Here is a 16,659-nt window from a genome sequence, read left to right as displayed (position 1 = left end):
CCCGCTGCCATCTGATTAGTCCGTGGTCCCATACGCTGCTCTGATTGGATCTGTTAGATATCGCAAGGCCTTGTGGTTAAGGTAGTGTTTTAAGCCGTTGCCTGACACCCACCGTGCCCGGGGGGAAACGTAATTTAAGAGGACATTAAAACTTTACTATCGCCACAACTTCCGTCACTTCCGGGTTGCCGCAGCAACAGAGTCAAACTTTGGAGGAGGAAAGAGACACAAAATACAGAAACACAGTCGCAAAATATTCATTCGAGAAAAAAGGTATTTTGTTGGAACCAGGTGAGTAGTGTTGTTTTGTTGTTTTTTATATCGGTTACCGTACTAGCATTTTTAATATAATATGTGGTAGTTCTGTTTATGTTAGCATCCAATTTCAGTTTGTTAGAGATTGATGTCAGCGATTTTCCATCATTGAAATAGTAATCGTACTTGTAGGTCACTGTGTCCAGCAGGCTGTTGTTGATAATGACATTAAAATGTGTCATTTTTAAAGATAACTGTTAAGTCAGTCAACTTATTAAAGTCTGCTCCAACTCGATCCAAGTGTCTGATCAGTCATGGCGTCTGATGCGGCGGCCTCTGGTGGGAAAAAGACAAAAACAATGAAGGGGATTGAAGAGCTGACAAACGCGGGCCATCGAGCTCTGACCGAACAACGTCACAGTTACGCTGTCACCTGCTTCAAGGACGCTTTAAAATCTGCAAAGCAGGTGAGGTCATGTACTGTACATCAGATGTGTGAGTGTCACATGATCAGGGTCTGGTCAATCTCCCATCATGCTCTTCTTTCAGCTGCAGGACTCTCGGGTGGTCCGGGCTTGTACCTACAACCTCGGTGCGGCTTATGTAGAATCAGGACAGCCTCAGAAGGGTCTGGAATTCTTGCGGCGAGCTCAGTCCGGTCCAAAGGCCGAGCGGCTCCCAGACCTTCAGTTCAACTTCGCACTGGCCCACAATGCACTGGGTCAGAGCACTGAGGCTGCCGCCCACTTCCTGCAGGCTGCTCAGCTGTACAGGTCACAGGGAGATGGAGGCAGCGAGGGAGACGCCTGCATGGAGATGGGCCATTGCTACAGCAGGACCCAGGTCAGAACTAGAACCAGGTCCAAACCCGACACAAAGGTCACACCCAGAATGAGAAACTAGGTCAGAGGTCTAACCAAGACCAGAAACTGTACCATGAGCTAGGTTTGAACTGAACCTGGTCAGAACCAGGTTTCTGTCTTTCTGTTTATTCTGAATCTTCATCAACATCTTCAGGATTTTTTGTTTCTGTTTATTCTGAAATGATTTCATCTTCATCAACATCTTCAGGATTTTTTTTTGTGTGTTTTCAGGACTGGTCTCTGGCGGTCCAGGGTTTCCTCCGCGCTGCAGAAAGCTACAAAATGGCTGACATGTTACACTCTGCAGCCGCTGCCCTGAAGCAGGCGGGAAATCATATGATCCAATCACAGCAGTTCAGTAGTGATGACATCACAGGCGTGCTAGACGAGTGTCTGTCCTTGACCCACGGCATCAGCGAGCCAAGGATTCTGGGTAATGACTCTGTGATTGACAGTCGATGAGCTGATTGGTTATGTGGTTGTTGATGTCATACTGATGTCACACAGGTGAGCTGTACCTATCAGTGGGCGTGTCTTTCTGCAGACTGCGCTGTTTCCCTCAGGCGCTACAGTGTTTTCAAAATGCTGTGAGTCCTGCCGCTCAGTGGCCTCCTCTGCTGGCCAAAGTCACACACAACCTGGGAGCTGCTCTGAACTCTGTGGGTCAGTTCAAGTCTGCCCTGGTGTACCACAGACAGGCGGCTGGACTCTACGGTCAGTCGGCCGTCCACCTGTTGGCCGTGTTCCTGGCTTATATATTGATGTTATTTGGTATTTGTATATGTATGTGTACTCACTCAGTGAGTGTTTATGTGTGTGTATGAAGGCTCCCTGGGCTGCCGTGGAGATCAGGCTCGCTGTTTCAGTAACCTGGCTGTAGCTTGCAGTGAGCTGGGTGATGAAGAGGGGGCAGCAGAGAGCTTCATACACGCCCTGCAGGGATTCACAGACGCAGGTTTGTCCTCGGATTTGTGGCCTGTCTGTCTCTCCGACCTGTCTGGATTTGATCTGTGGCCTGTCTGTCTCTCCGACCTGTCTCACCTGTCGGTGACCTGTCTGTGTGTCTGTCTATAGAGGAGCACCTGTCTCAGGTGCAGGTGTGTGTGTCCTTGGCTAAGTTTTACCTGAGGCAGAAGAAACATCATAAAGTGGTTCAACTCTACAAACAGGCTCTGAGTGCAGCCTCCCACTGTGAGGTAAGACCTGCACCTGGAAATGAACCAGAACTAAGACCAGAACCAAGACCAGAATCAGTGATAAAACCTGAACAAGTACTGACCGACTTCACTTCCTGTTTCCAAACATGTCTGCTGGTTTTCCAGGACACTACTATTCGGGATCAGCTCTTGGATCAGCTGATGACATCACTGCAAAGACTGAACCTGCAGGTGAGATCACGTGACCACACCAGTCATCAGTCACTTCCTGTGGACAGTTTTCCGACCTCAGGTCTGTCTTTGTGATTCAGAGACCACGCCCCGGCAGGATGCGACCAAAAGGCTTCCCTGTGGAACTGTACGTCAGTTAACGTTTATCACACTGTCACCGATGCATGAGTTCAGAGAGTGATGTGATGATGTTATCATCTGATCGCAGAAAGTCCGACATCATAGACAGTCCAGGAAGTGAAACCAATCAGGAGCAGGATGAGAACAGAGAGGAGCGCTCAGGTGAGACTGTCCTTTTACCTGTGACCTCTGTGACCTCTCTGTGATGATGGGGTTAAACCTGTGGCCTCTGTGACCCTGTGACCTCTCTGTGATGATGGGGTTAAAATCATGATCATCTTCACTGTGGACAGAGGAAGACGCTCCAGGTGGACAGGAAGCTGCGGAGCGTTATGAGAAGCCAGGGGGCGGAGCTTCTGGAGATGCAGGTAAAGAAAACAACCCTCATGACTTTATCACCTATAATCAATGAGTGGAAGTGTTTGTAACACACAGAACTACCATCGTTTGAGGTGTAGTTTTCTCTATGAACTTTACGAGTGACCTGTCAGTGGAGACATTCCTTTAAACCATCAGAACAACTAGAATAAGAGAAAAAATACAAGATGCTCACAGAGGGTTTGACATCAACTGTAGTGGTTACGTTACACTTTATACTTTTTTCCAGGTGTGGACAGACAGAAGTCTAACTCCAACAGGTAACTGTCAATCAAAGCGTCCAGTCCACGTCCACGACATCACAGGACATGTCTTTAATGTCTACTCTTTCCTGCAGTAAAACGTCATTGGTGCAGCAGACAGAGGCCCCGCCCAACAGCCACACTGAGCTGACACACGCCACTTCTCTGGTGGGACGGTTGAGGTCCAGGTTCTGTTCTCTGATGTAGATGAAGTCCACATCAACTGATCTCTGGACTGATCATGTCAGAAGGATGTCGAGCAGGAAACCGCTCCAGACCCAGAGCCCAGACTGAGAGTCCAGTGTAGACCATGATACAGCAGGATCTCAGTCTACATGGCAGATGTGTTTGAGACAAACACCGCCACCTGGTGACGAAATGAAGTCCTGTTCCAAAACTTTCAGATTTGCCAAAATTAAGAGTCATTTTTTTAAAGACATCTGCAGAGTTTAGCTGTAGAACACGTCCATATCCGACCTGACGTCTGGAGGGCATTTAAAACCAGGAGTCAGATTCACATCTACAGACCAGAGTCTACGTCAGGAGTCCAGCAGGGATCCAGAGCCGGGATCAGTGACCACAGCCAGTAACAGCTCCTCCTCCTTCTCCACCTCCATCTCCCCGCTACAGTCTCACAGTTTCAGTAGAGACCTGGACCAGCTGGAGACAGAATCCCGCACCAGGAGCAGAACCAGATCACACTCTGACGGAGTTCTACTGGTTCAGATGAGTTAGAGACCATGAGGAGCAGAGATACAGGTATGTGTGTGTGTGTGTGTGTGTGTGTCCTTAAAATGTTAAAGAGTACAGATTCTGTGATCCAGAACCAAGACTTTAAATCCTGGTCATGTTCTGGTCAGTATGAAGACTGTCCACGTCGGTAATAATCAGGAATAATCTGGTCAGGATTAGGAGGCATTTGGATTGGACAGAGGTCGGTCCAATTTAGATTAAACTGGAAGTCCAGAAGTTACGAGGTGAGGTCGTATATCACACACACACACACAGAGTCAGGGCTGACTGTGCTGTTAGCGCCACCTGCAGCTAGAAACAGCAGCTAACTTTCAATGCAAACATTGGTTTTGGCAGGAAACTCTCCTGAACAGAAAACTGGACAAAGAAAATACACACGTACTCAGCCCAGAGAAAACTGTCAGTCATGATCACAGTCAGCCGTCACTCTTTCATTTTCTCCATCAACTTATGTGTTTGAAAACATCTTAGTTACAAGTTAATCGAGTCAGCAGAGTAGGAAATCACACCATAGTCCACAGAGAAAATCAGTGATTTAGACTGACTGGGTCACAGGAGCTGCTGGTCCACTCCTGCCTCGTGTGGTCAGTTTGTGTCACTGAGTTAAAGACGATGAAGTCGATTACAAACTTTTCTTTCCTTTTGTTTAACAATAATGTTAATACACTGTTATTTCTGCGTCACTGAGTTTGTTAAAAAATGTAACTGCTCCTTTAACCATGGATTCGTCAAATACACACACACACACACACCCTGCAGGTAAAAATAACTGTGTTGTCTGTGTGTGCTGTAACCTGACCTGTGCGTGTGTGTGTCTGTTCAACAGTATCACAGATATTTGTTATTTTTTCAGGGCTGATCTTTGAATCATTTGTGTTAACTAACCACTAACCACTAACCACGAGGTTAACCCTGTAGTTCCCGCCTCCTGACCTCTGTGTGGTCTCAGGGAAAACCTCAGTTCAACTCTGGGATAATTCAACTCTTTGATCTTCTTTGTCTCTCCGCAGGATGTCAGATAATCTGTCCGTCCTGATCCCGTCATCGTTGGCCCCGCCCCCTTGCAATACTTCCCAGCATGCCTGTCTCTCAGACTGGGAGGCTCCTCGGTTTACTCGTGCGGCTCAGTTCCGGGTCGGCATCACCTTCGTCCTCTTCCTGTTTGCCGCCTGCAGTAACTTGGCCCTACTGGTCAGCGTGTGGTGCGGGCGTGGCCGGAGGCTGGCGTCCCATCTGCGGCCCCTGATGCTGAGTCTGGCGTCAGCTGACCTGATGATGACGTTCGTGGTGATGCCTCTGGATGCGGTGTGGAACGTGACGGTGCAGTGGTACGGCGGCGACGCCCTCTGTAAGCTGCTCTGCTTCCTGAAGCTGTTCGCCATGCACGCCGCCGCCTTCATCCTGGTCGTCATCAGTCTGGACCGCCATCGTGCCATCCTGCACCCGCTGGACGCGCTGAGCGCCCGCCACAGGAATCGCCACCTGCTCCTGCTGGCCTGGAGTCTCAGCCTGCTGTTTGCATCGCCGCAGGTCTCTGACCAATCACAGCAGAGCTTTCACACCATTATGTAAACACGTTGACATGACTCCTGTATAATCAGTGACTGCTCGTTAACGTTCTCACCTGTCAAATAATAACATTTAACATCAGCAGTCGCCCACTGGGTCACGACCCTCGTACTTTAACGGCCGGTGAATTGAGGAAAATCACCGGTGGTTTCACAGGAGCACATTTTTCCTGCGCTCTCGCAGCAGCAGCTCCGTTCTCTCTAAATCTCGTTAGGAATGTTGTCAGGATTTGTTATGGAAACTTCCTGCTGTTAGCTCAGGCTAAGTGCTGACTGTGAGAATGTGAGGTCTCTTGATCTGATGGAGGTGAAGCTGCTCTCACCCGTCCCCCTCTCTCTCTCTCTCTCTCTCTCTCTCTCTCTCTCTCTCTCTCTGCAGCTGCTGGTCTTCAGGACGGTGTCCGTGGACGGCATGAACTTCACTCAGTGTGCGTCCCACGGCAGTTTCATTCACCGTTGGCAGGAAACCCTCTACAACATGTTCCACTTCACGTCTCTGTATGTGCTCCCCCTGTTGGTGATGAGCTGCTGCTACAGTCAGATCCTTCTGCACATTCACCGGCAGCACATGAGGGAGACGGGTACGTCTGAGAGTCAACCGTTCACTGACTCGAACCCTGACTCAGACTCAGACTTTTCTCCTGTGGCTCAGACTTGGACGTTAGCCCTTTTGGTCCCTGACCTGGACTGGACACTCTCTTCCTCTCTCATCTGTCTCACTCGTCTTGTTAAACTAGCATCTCTCACCTGTCTCACTCGTCTTGTTAAACTAGCACTAGCTTTGAAATAGTTGCCGTGACATCACCATCGCAGCCTCTTCCTCTCTTTCAGATGGTGAGTCTTACCTGCGGCGCAGCGGCACCGACATCATCCCCAAGGCTCGGATGAAGACTCTGAAGATGACGGTGGTCATCGTGCTGTCCTTCATCGTCTGCTGGACACCCTACTACCTTCTGGGCATCTGGTACTGGTTCCAGCCCGACATGGTGCAGGTCACGCCAGAATACGTCCACCACGCGCTCTTCCTGTTTGGGAACCTGAACACCTGCTGCGACCCCGTCATCTACGGCTTCTACACACCGTCCTTCAGGGCTGATATCGCCGCCTGCTGCCACCGCGGTGCCAGCTCCGCACCGAGGCTTCCGCACCAGAAATCGGACAAAGACGGAACCAGTCCAAATCCGCCATCGACCGCCAGACCAAAGACCCAGCGTTCGGAGGAGAGGACACTGACGTTGACCAATCGGGGCACTTGAACCTGTCGCTGAGGACGCTGAGCTTGAACTGACCAATCACAGAAATGGTAATGCATGATTAATCAATTAAACAATTCATATTCAGCTGCTCTGATTGGCTGTAGACGAGGAAACTTCAGACGGTTTCTACAGAGTTTATTTGGCTTTATATGTCGACAAGTCATCATCATCATCTTCATCATCTTCATCTTAATCATTAACATGAGAGGCATTGAGGAGACCCATGTTATTTCTCACTTCCTGTTCTCTTTAAAGCTTTGACGTATTTGTTGCGACACATTATTGAAAAATCAAATTTGAAACATTAAAGCCTGACTTTTCTCATTGGTCCTAGCTTCATCCTATACGTCTACAGTTTTCTTTTCCTACGCTTTTTTTTTACTTAACCTTTTTTCAGTTTCCTTCAGCTTTAATATCTAAATCTACGACCTAAACCAAAGTCGAACATATTTAAAACAGAATCAATAATATAAACAATAATTGTAAAAAAACAAAAACGTCACGAATGTTTCATTATTTTGGCAGACATTCCTCGTCACTGCAGAACGGCAGCAACGTGAGAATAAGGAACTGAAAGAAGAAAGTTCTAGAAAAAGAACATTTAAAAAGAACGAGCTCTGAGCAGACAGTGACCTTTGACCTGAGGCTCCACAACAGACACAAAAAACTTGGTGAAATGACACGAGACTCAACACAGATCTATTTTAGTAAATAGTAAAAGGAGTACATGTTTTAGAATATTCCGGTTTCTCCTCTTTTTGGTCGGTCTGGTCTTCAGAGTCACTGTGTCTCTGAAGTTTTTTTCTGGTTTCTAAAGTCTGTTCCAGAGCTCTTGGTCTTCAGGTCACTGTCAGCAGCAGAGACAGAAGCTGTAAAGACATTCAACCTTAGTGTGAACACAGAGAACCTGTGGTGTTTCTCCAGGCATCCTGAGGTTATTAATGAGTTATTACCAAACGATACTAACTGTTAATAACAGCTGTTATTAGAACCTGTCTGTGTTCTGGCAGTTCCTCTCAGTGTTTTTTTATTTTTTTATTATAAACTATGAAACAGCATCTGTAAGTATCTACTTGTTGACAGGTTTATATAATTCTGACTCTTTTGGTTTGGACTCATTCTAAGAAAATACGGTTTGAAATATAAAAGTGTTTTGGTTTTGTTTGTTTTTCAACTGGGAAAACAAACCGTTTGTAATGGAAACCATTTTTTTCATCTTTGGACGTTTTTCAGCTGTTTTTCCATTATTACATCATTATATTTCTTCAATGTTTAAATTCTTAAATTTGGCTGGTCCTCGACCGGGAGCTTCTTTTAAAGGCAGCTGTGGACTTTTACAGAAAAAAATCACTGACATCATAAAAAAGCAATCCGACGACCAGCAGGGGCACTCTTCCATCCCTTCATTCTCAAACTGTCCAACAGACTGGGGACACGTCTGTCCCGGAGGTCATGTGACCTGCAGCAGCTCATTGGTTCAACACTCAAACACACTCAAAGCTCAGTCAGGGGGGCGGGATCAGGAGGGCGGGGTCATGGCGTTAGCATTGGCACTCGAGGTAGAAAAAAAATGGCAACGTGGCCCAGAGGAGCCTTTTGGTTCGGGTCGGTGACCAGCAGCGGAGGTATCTCTCTTTGGAGGTGGTGACGTGGGTGGGGCGACTAGCTGACGCTCCGTGTCCTCTACATCCTGACCACAAGTGACCAGTGAACAGGATAAAGCAGGGTCCGTGACCTCTGCAGACCCAGGTGAGCTGAGGCGGGGTCCTCAGAGGAGGGACCAGCGCCCCCTCAGGTGGATCTGAAAAGGTCGGGACCTGGTCCTTGTTCAGCACAGACGGTGAGTAAAACTGTTTTGGTTTCAACAGGAAGTGTCAAGAGGTCAAACGTGATCATGTGACTTGTGTTCGTGTAACGACGGCAGCAGAAGAACTGAACTTTGGTTTCAGACATTTTCATCATCATCAGGAGCAGAGGAGCAGACGTCAGCTAGAGCTAAGGAGCGGGGGGGCGGGGGAGGAGGCGGAGCTCTGAGGGTTTATCCAGTGCCTGATTGGACAGGCGAGTTCGGCTCCACCATGACCATCACAGGAGGAGGGGCGGAGTCACATCTCTGTGAGTGGAACAGAAACGGTTGGTCAGTGAATTTGACTAGCTGTGTGTGTGTGTATGTATGTGTGTGTGTGTGTGTGTGTGTTACCTGGTTCAGTTCGATGCTCTCAGATACATGACCTTTATGACCTCTGACACCATTAATGGGCGGAGCCTCCCAGTTTGCTGCTTTTCTACAGAACAAGCTGTGGAAACAACAGGTGATGTCACTGATGATGTCACTGATGATGATGATGATGAGAATGACAAGAGTGACGAGGTAGTTCTACAGAATGAACAGTAGGCGACGATGATGATGATGATGTTGATGATGTCATGGAGGACACGATGATGGTGACACCAGTTATCCCTGACATCATCACGTTGATAATTATGATGATGGTGATGAGGTTCTGACCTTCTGCGACCCTGCTGGATGAAGAGCAGGTGATGGACCTTCTGTGACCCTGCTGGATGAAGAGCAGGTGATGATGATGTCAGTGATGGGGATGTAAATGACTATGATGGTGACGATGACCACGATGCTGAGGTTCTGACCTTCGTCTGTAGCCCAGCAGGATGAAGAGCAGGCAGCACAGGATGCAGGCCAGACCACTGTGAACGCCCACCAGGACAGTGGACATCGAACCATCCGACTGGTTACAGTTACAAGTGGCACCAGCTGAGAAACAGAGACAGGGTCAGTGGGGTCATTTAGAGGACAGGGTGGGGTCAAAGGTCAGAGTTCCCACCTGCTGCGCTCTTCCCTTGGTCTGCCAGAGACACCAGACGGCGGTTGGACACACTGTCTCCGTTTCCGTTGAACGCCACCAGCAGGATCTCGTAGACAGTGGCGGGTTCTGTTAACAGGAAACATCCTCAGGTTAGCCTAGCCTAGCTTAGCACAAACACTGACAAACTGGACGACATGTCAGCCAGTATTGGTATCTGACATGATTCATCCTGTGGTACTGACCCAGGTGGGAGATGGTGTGTGTGTTGATGTGTCCCGGAAACGTTTCCTGTCCCTGGATGTTGGGGTTGGAAACGCCACGGTATTCCAGTCGGAAGCCTTCCAGCTGTCCCGGTTTAGAGGGAAGGTCCCAGTAAACCTGCATCGCTGTCTGGTTCAGAACCTTGGTGAAGAAACTGGGAGGAGTCGGCACTGAGGCGCACGGACAGACAAACGTGTTAGTGGTCGGCGAACAGGTGAGAGGTCATGACGTCTGGGCGGACTCACCTCCTCCCTTGGTGGTTGTGATGACGGGGGCGGAGCTCCGACTGCCACCCTCAGCAGAGTAGGCCTTCAGGTAGATGGAGTACGTGGTCGCTGCCTCCAGGTTGTTGAAGTCGTGTGAGAAGGTGGATTTACTGACCGCCTCCTGCAGCTCCGCACTGTCAGGCTCTGAGATCACACAGGTCAGAGGTCGTGAGTGAGGTTACCGACTGGACAGTGACCTCAAGAGATATTTTGAAGTGTCTAAATATTTGTCTGGATGAAAGAACACCTGAAATATATCTGATGAAGTTTGTTTTTAATCCGTCAGAATAAGAATCAAAGTATTCTGATGCTGGAGGTGTTCAGATCATCAGTCCTGGACTGTGATTGGTCGATGGTGACTGGACCAACTGATAATATTGTCAGAGCTGTCTCACCTCCCAGTCGTCTTATGTGCAGGACATATCCGATAATATGCTGGCCACCGCTCTCTGTGGGTGTGTCCCAGCTCAGTCGTAGGCTGCTGAAGCTGAGGGGCGTGGCCCGGACGCCTTCCGGGGCCTCGGGTAGCTCGGGCCCCTGGCTGATGGCCAGTCGAGCGCTGGCCTGGTTGGTGCCGGCGCTGTTTTCAGCGATGCACTGGTAGATGGCCTCGTCGTTGGCTGTGATGCGAGTGATGGCGAGTGTCCTGCAGAGAGAAAAATAAATAAATAGATGTTATGATGTCACCAATGATGTCATCTGTCTGACATCAGAAACCGTAGTTCTTTTCTGCTGGGTCGTACGTGTTGGCGTTGGTGAGTTTGACATTTCCACTAGGTGTCAGCAGTTTGCCGTTCTTCAGCCAGATGAGGTGAGGTTCAGGGACGCCTGTGGCTGTGCAGCTGAACACAGCACTGCCCCCTGTTGGTCTGGAGACAGACTGCGGCCACTGCACAAACTCTGGAGGAGCTGCAGGGAGACAGGGACATGTGAAGATAGAGAGATTATTAGAGATTATTATTCTAATTGATAGTAAAAAGAATGTTTGGTATATTATCTTCTAAAAGATAGTAAAGTAAAAAGAATGTTTGGTATATTATCTTCTAAAAGATAAAAACTTAGAGTAAAACATCCGTTTGTTGTTGTTTTTATGATCATGTTAACATGGCTGTGCAGACGTCATAAAACCACTCTTGTCTGCCACACTACTGCAGGAGTCCTCAGCTGTCCAGCAGAGGGCAGTGGTAAACAATCATCTGTGTCATGAGACAAAGAAATTCAACTTATGTGAACTTGAACTGACCTCTGACCTCTCTCACTCTATTAATCTCACACACACACACACACACACACACATCCTCTCCAGCAGACAGGCAGGTGCTGTCTCGCCTCACACACACACACACTCCGTCTCCACGGTCACAGAGGGACAGAGCACACGCATGTGTCCCCACAGGACCTCAGTCCTCAGGCTCCACCCTCTTCATCTGAATCTGTATGTGTGTGAGGTCAGAGGTCAGAGGGGAGACAGGGTGAAGAGGAGCAGAAGGAGGGGGAGTCATTAACAGGGACGTGAGGGTGACGTGAGACCAGACGACACACACACACACACACACACACATCCATCGCGGGTGTGAGTTGACCTCCTTCAACATGTCATGTTCAAGAGCAAAATACACACATGATTCACACACACACACACACGCAGAGTGAGATGTTGTTGTTATCTTCATTATTTTTGATTTTTTTTTTTGACTGGTGCTGGACTCAGTGATAAAATCTCATAAATCTTCAATAACGATTTGTGGAAAACCTTTGGATATTCTATGGTTTTATTTATATTTTTTTATTTTACATATTTTGGATTTACTTCTACTTATTTCTGTGTATCACTTCGTAAAAGAAACTTATGAAATATATATATATTTATTCAGCTAACTTTCTATATTTTTTTTTTACCAAACCTGTAGTCAAATTACAGCCTGATTATTTCTGTGTATCACTTTGTAAAGGAACATATGAAATATATATAATTTTATTCATCTAACTTTCTATATTTTTTTTTCACCAAACCTGTAGTCAAATTACAGCCTGATATTTCTTACTTTTTAACTATTTGGACCTCATTTAGCGTCAGTTGTTGTTTGTAGACTTTCATTCCTCGTCTTTTACTTTTACTGACGTCACTGTGAAGGTTTTGTCTTCAGACTGAGCAGATGTTTTATATTTCTCCTCATTAGACTCAGTTTTTAGGTCAGTGTTGACAGAAGGGCAGCACACAACACAAAAGACAGAGAGACACGGCCTCAGTGTTCTGCTGTGTGTGTGTGTGTGTGTGTGTGTGAACAACATATTCATCAGTCTGAAGTGTTTGTCTCTCTTCTCATGTTAATCCATATTCTAATGAAGCTCAGTCTGGGAAACAAACACACAATGAAGCCTGTTTGACCTCTGACCCGCTGCAGCTGGAGCTCCTCCCCCTGCACGCATCAGTGATGAGGTCAGAGGTCAGGTGACTCTCAGCTGCTCGTCTGATTTATCATTTTCCCCCGCTTAAAAATAAAATCACAAATTTGATTTCTTGAAGCCCCGAGGTCAGAGGTGAAGAGTGAGAGCAAACTCACTGTGAAGTGTGTGTGAGGGCGAGAGAGTGAGAGAGTGAGTGTGTGTGTTTACACACTTATAGGCAGCAGGAACAGCAGAGCTGAAGTTTAGATATTGTGTTTAAAAGACGAAAAGTAAAGACTGTTACTTTAATAATATTAACCAGACTAACTAACCTAACCTAACCATAATAACTAATGTGACTAACTACGCTAACTAACTTAGACCAGGAAGGAACTCTCTGTAAAGAGAACGTGCTGAAGGTTGATGATTGGGTGACAAACAATCACCAAACAATCACGACATTTACTTTTAAATGTTATTTTACTTCTTAGCTGTGAGGTACTTGAAAAGTTTGAAAAAAGGACCTTGAAAGTCCTTCAATAAGACCCAGGAAAAGAGTCCTGAATTCTCACCATCACCATCATCACCATCTTCATCAGCTTCATCATCATCATCACCATCTTCATCAGCTTCATCATCATCATCACCATCTTCATCAGCTTCATCATCATCATCACCATCTTCATCAGCTTCATCACCTTCATCATCATCATCTTCATCATCATCTTCTCTCTACCTAACAAGCTCAGCATCTGCAGGTTTGCCTAAGGTGTTATGTCATGTGTGATGTCATCTCTACCTCAGCATCTGCAGGTTTGTCTAAGGTGTTATGTCATGTGTGATGTCATCACCTTGCACCACCAGTCGTCCCAGTGCCGTCCTCCTGGCACGGCTGCCCGGTCTGTTGGCAGAACAAACGTAAACTCCAGAATGTTGAAGAGTGGCATCAGAGATCATCAGGTTTCCTGTTCCCAGGACCTGGATCCCCTCCACGCCGATGGAGCGTCCATCTGAGGGAACCAAACACAGGTCAGGGGTCATCTTCGTTCGGCTGAACCCAGGTCTGTTGACCGCTGATTATCACTGACAAACACAGCTCTGTCTGTTCTACTTCAATCTGACTCTGTTCGTCACTAACAGGAAGTCTGCGGTGAAACCGTTACCTAGGCGACTCCAGGACACGATTGGACGGGGGTTTCCTGTGGCGATGCACTCCAAGATGGCCGTCTGGTGCACAGTGATGGTGAGGTTCTGAGGTCCAGACAAGATCACGGGCTCACGGTAGATCCTGGATCCTGCCACTGTAGCAGAGAAACAGAGGCCGACATCAGATCGCTGGTCTGAGATCCTGGTTTTTTTTTTCTGACCTCATCATTTCTGACCTGAGTCTGATCTTCCAGGTTGTTCCTCCGCGCTCTTACCTGTGACTGACAGCTGGGCCTCGTCACTGTATCGAGTGTTGGCCATGTTTGAGGCCATGCAGCGAAACAAACCCGCGTCTGTTCGCTGAACACTGGTGATTTGTAGGACACCGTGTGGCAGCAGGGTGTATCTGCAGGAGAAGAAGAAACAGTAAGGCTTCAGTAAGTAAGAAGTTTGAGTTTGTGATAAAAAACAAACATTATTAATATTCTCGTATAAATGATTATTCGATTGTTCAGTCAATTTATTAAGTGATCAACTGTTTTTCAAACACAGACCTGGGGTCGTCCGTGGTCAGTGGGCGTCGGTCTCGTTGCCAGGTGATGTTGGCCTCAGGGATCCCGTTTACCTGACAGGTGAGTCTGGCCACGCCCCCTTCGTCTACAGTCACGGACTGCGGGTGGGACAGGAACTTGGGCAGAGCTGTGACCAGATGATACGTATGTTAGAGCAACGTCCGGTCACGTGACGTGACACCACGGACACATGTACACGGGCAGCGCTCGCACTCACATGCTAGCTGGACTCGAGCCTTGCGGCTAATCAACATGCCGTAACGGTTCTGTGCGGCGCAGTCGTATTCGCCCGCGTCAGTCTCGTTGCTCTCGCGTCTCTTGGAGAAGTTCCGGATGAGCAACGTTCCGTTGGCCAGCACGGCGGCTCTGCGTCCGGTCTCAACGGGGACGCCGTTCCTCCTCCAGGTGATTGAGATAGGCCCCTCCCCCTCCACCTGACAGTCCAGCATTAGCGGGCGATCTCTCACCGCGATGACGTCATTGGGTTCCTTTATGAAGGCGAGTTCTGAGGCTGCGCTCACACCTGGAAGGGACAGACAAGTACGACGTATCAGAGATACTGTAGTACTTAGTACTCTGAAAGTACTCCAGACTTTCATCACAGTACTGATGGAGGGAAGGAGAGCGGGTACTGAGTCTGTGATAGATTTTTAAACCGGTATTAGAGAAGTACTGAAGCATATGTTTATAGTACTTACTAGTACTACTAGTACTAGTAGTAGAAAGTGATAAATTAATCAGTAACAAAATCAAAACTTAACAAATTCATAAATGAACAAATGTTGATGACAAACATCACTGAGTCCAGATGATGATGATGATGATGATGATGATGATTAAACCTGCAGCCCTCCCTCCACCCCGTATCACAGTGGATGATGTCACAGCCCCTCCCTCCAGTCTGTGAGGACCAGACCCCTGATGTCTGGAGCTGCAGACCCCACACCTCATGCCGAGTCTGAACCTCATGTGGTATCAATGGCAAACAAAAAACGTGGGATAACAGACACCATTCACAGCCAGACCCCGCCTCACCCTGACCCCACCTCACCCCGACCCCATTCCCCAAAATACTCCAAAACCATGAAATTCATCCTCACTCCCACCCTGCCCCCCCCAAAAGGTAAAATCTTGTAATTTGGCACAGTTTAAAAGCTGTATATTCACCCAAATGTGGCATCTATTAAATTCGCTATTTTAAAACACACACACACACACACACTCTCTGATGCAGAATCCTGTAATGTACAGATTCTGGGCCACAGACCACATGTTGACGTCTTCATCCCACTCTGGTCAATTAACAGTAATGTTTGTAAACAACTTCGTCTGTCACCGGAGAACCAAAACCAGGGATTTTAGTTTAGAATGACTTGGCAGTTCAGTGACCTAAACTGACCACAGGAGGTGGTAGAGGACCGACAAATCACGTATCACTGTTCGCTAAAATCACACATTTTCTCAACGGACTGAAGTAAATGTGTTTATTTTCAGGGGAAACAAAGTTTCATTCCTAATCCAACAAATTCACAGACGCTGACGTCTTCAGACCTAAAACCAAGAACAACCTGAGGAGAACCGTCGTTGTTCTGGACTCTGACGGACTCAGATGATCAAGATGATCATAGAAGACTGAAAGAAACTACTGCTAACACAACTCATCACTGTGGACCAAAACCAAGAGCAGAGAATATGTCTCTGGTTTTTATCATCGGTCTGATGAGTGTGAAAAAGTTTGGGCCAAAATCTCTCGTCTTCCATCTGTGATCTCATTATAAAATGGTGAATAAAAGAGGGAGGAGGAGACATTTAAATCAGAGCAGCAGACACTGCCCCCCCCCTTCCTTGACCCTGAACCTGAACCTGACCCTGAACCCCCAAATCCTCTCCAAATCCCCCCCCAGCTCCTAAAGGTCATGAGAGTCTGACCTCTCCCTCTGTCTCTCTGTAGCATATTGTCGTAGCCCTGACTGTGGCCGTGAACGTGACTTTCACGGTGATTGTGGTGACAATGACACACACACACACACACTATATTTATATATAAATACATATATATATAGCACTTATATAAAAAGCATAAAACAATACTGACATGGAAGTGGAACACCAGAAGGGAAAACATTTTGTTCAAACTTTTAAAACATTGATTTGATCAGATTTTTAAATCTGAGAAATTTCAATGTGAGAGAAAAATACTTTTAAATAAAATTAAATAATTTAATAAAACTCAGTTAAATAATTTAGTTGAGAAAACAATAAAACTAAAATAAAGTAGTATATGACAAATAAAGTAAAACTTTTCATGTTTTTAAACGATTATCATAGAAACATAAATATACATATAAAATATGTTTTGAAGAAATACTTGTTCAAAA

The 16,659-nt window shown here is 47.0% G+C and overlaps 3 protein-coding genes across 5 annotated transcripts; 2 read left to right on the top strand and 1 right to left on the bottom strand.

The window, feature by feature from the left end:
- The first annotated feature begins 172 nt into the window (after positions 1 to 172).
- Positions 173 to 3,484, top strand: ttc24 (tetratricopeptide repeat domain 24). 3 transcript variants are annotated; one of them, XM_025061534.1, is made up of 13 exons: positions 173 to 291; positions 557 to 722; positions 805 to 1,098; positions 1,350 to 1,551; positions 1,626 to 1,832; positions 1,945 to 2,073; positions 2,193 to 2,314; positions 2,441 to 2,506; positions 2,587 to 2,633; positions 2,715 to 2,788; positions 2,920 to 2,994; positions 3,234 to 3,264; positions 3,342 to 3,484. In XM_025061534.1, the coding sequence occupies exons 2-13, from the start codon at positions 570 to 572 to the stop codon at positions 3,451 to 3,453; spliced, it is 1,512 nt and encodes a 503-aa protein (XP_024917302.1). In that variant the 5' UTR covers positions 173 to 291; positions 557 to 569; the 3' UTR covers positions 3,454 to 3,484. The 3 variants fall into 3 exon arrangements, with proteins under 3 accessions (XP_024917302.1, XP_024917303.1, XP_024917304.1); XM_025061535.1 differs by having other exon boundaries at positions 180 to 291; positions 506 to 722; XM_025061536.1 differs by having other exon boundaries at positions 182 to 273.
- A 386-nt stretch (positions 3,485 to 3,870) lies between these two features.
- Positions 3,871 to 8,801, top strand: LOC103388047 (gonadotropin-releasing hormone II receptor-like). The gene is made up of 5 exons (XM_025061537.1): positions 3,871 to 4,005; positions 5,010 to 5,529; positions 5,947 to 6,148; positions 6,399 to 8,572; positions 8,692 to 8,801. Exons 2-4 carry the CDS (start codon positions 5,011 to 5,013, stop codon positions 6,821 to 6,823), a joined length of 1,146 nt encoding a protein of 381 aa, XP_024917305.1. The 5' UTR covers positions 3,871 to 4,005; position 5,010; the 3' UTR covers positions 6,824 to 8,572; positions 8,692 to 8,801.
- Positions 8,802 to 8,830: 29 nt separating this feature from the next.
- On the bottom strand, positions 8,831 to 15,375 carry LOC103388058 (immunoglobulin superfamily DCC subclass member 3). Its single transcript, XM_025061475.1, has 14 exons — positions 15,333 to 15,375; positions 14,499 to 14,804; positions 14,264 to 14,408; positions 13,985 to 14,115; positions 13,727 to 13,864; positions 13,415 to 13,573; positions 10,919 to 11,084; positions 10,571 to 10,821; positions 10,155 to 10,319; positions 9,891 to 10,079; positions 9,667 to 9,774; positions 9,473 to 9,596; positions 9,024 to 9,120; positions 8,831 to 8,936 (listed from the first exon to the last, which is right to left on the bottom strand). The coding sequence occupies exons 1-14, from the start codon at positions 15,373 to 15,375 to the stop codon at positions 8,862 to 8,864; spliced, it is 2,097 nt and encodes a 698-aa protein (XP_024917243.1). The 3' UTR covers positions 8,831 to 8,861.
- Between the last annotated feature and the right edge of the window lie 1,284 nt (positions 15,376 to 16,659).

The sequence above is a fragment of the Cynoglossus semilaevis genome, chromosome 13, assembly GCF_000523025.1.
Source record: "Cynoglossus semilaevis isolate Cse_v1.0 chromosome 13, Cse_v1.0, whole genome shotgun sequence".
Classification (NCBI taxonomy): Eukaryota; Metazoa; Chordata; class Actinopteri; order Pleuronectiformes; family Cynoglossidae; genus Cynoglossus; species Cynoglossus semilaevis.
This window is presented reverse-complemented; position numbering and strand designations above follow the sequence as displayed.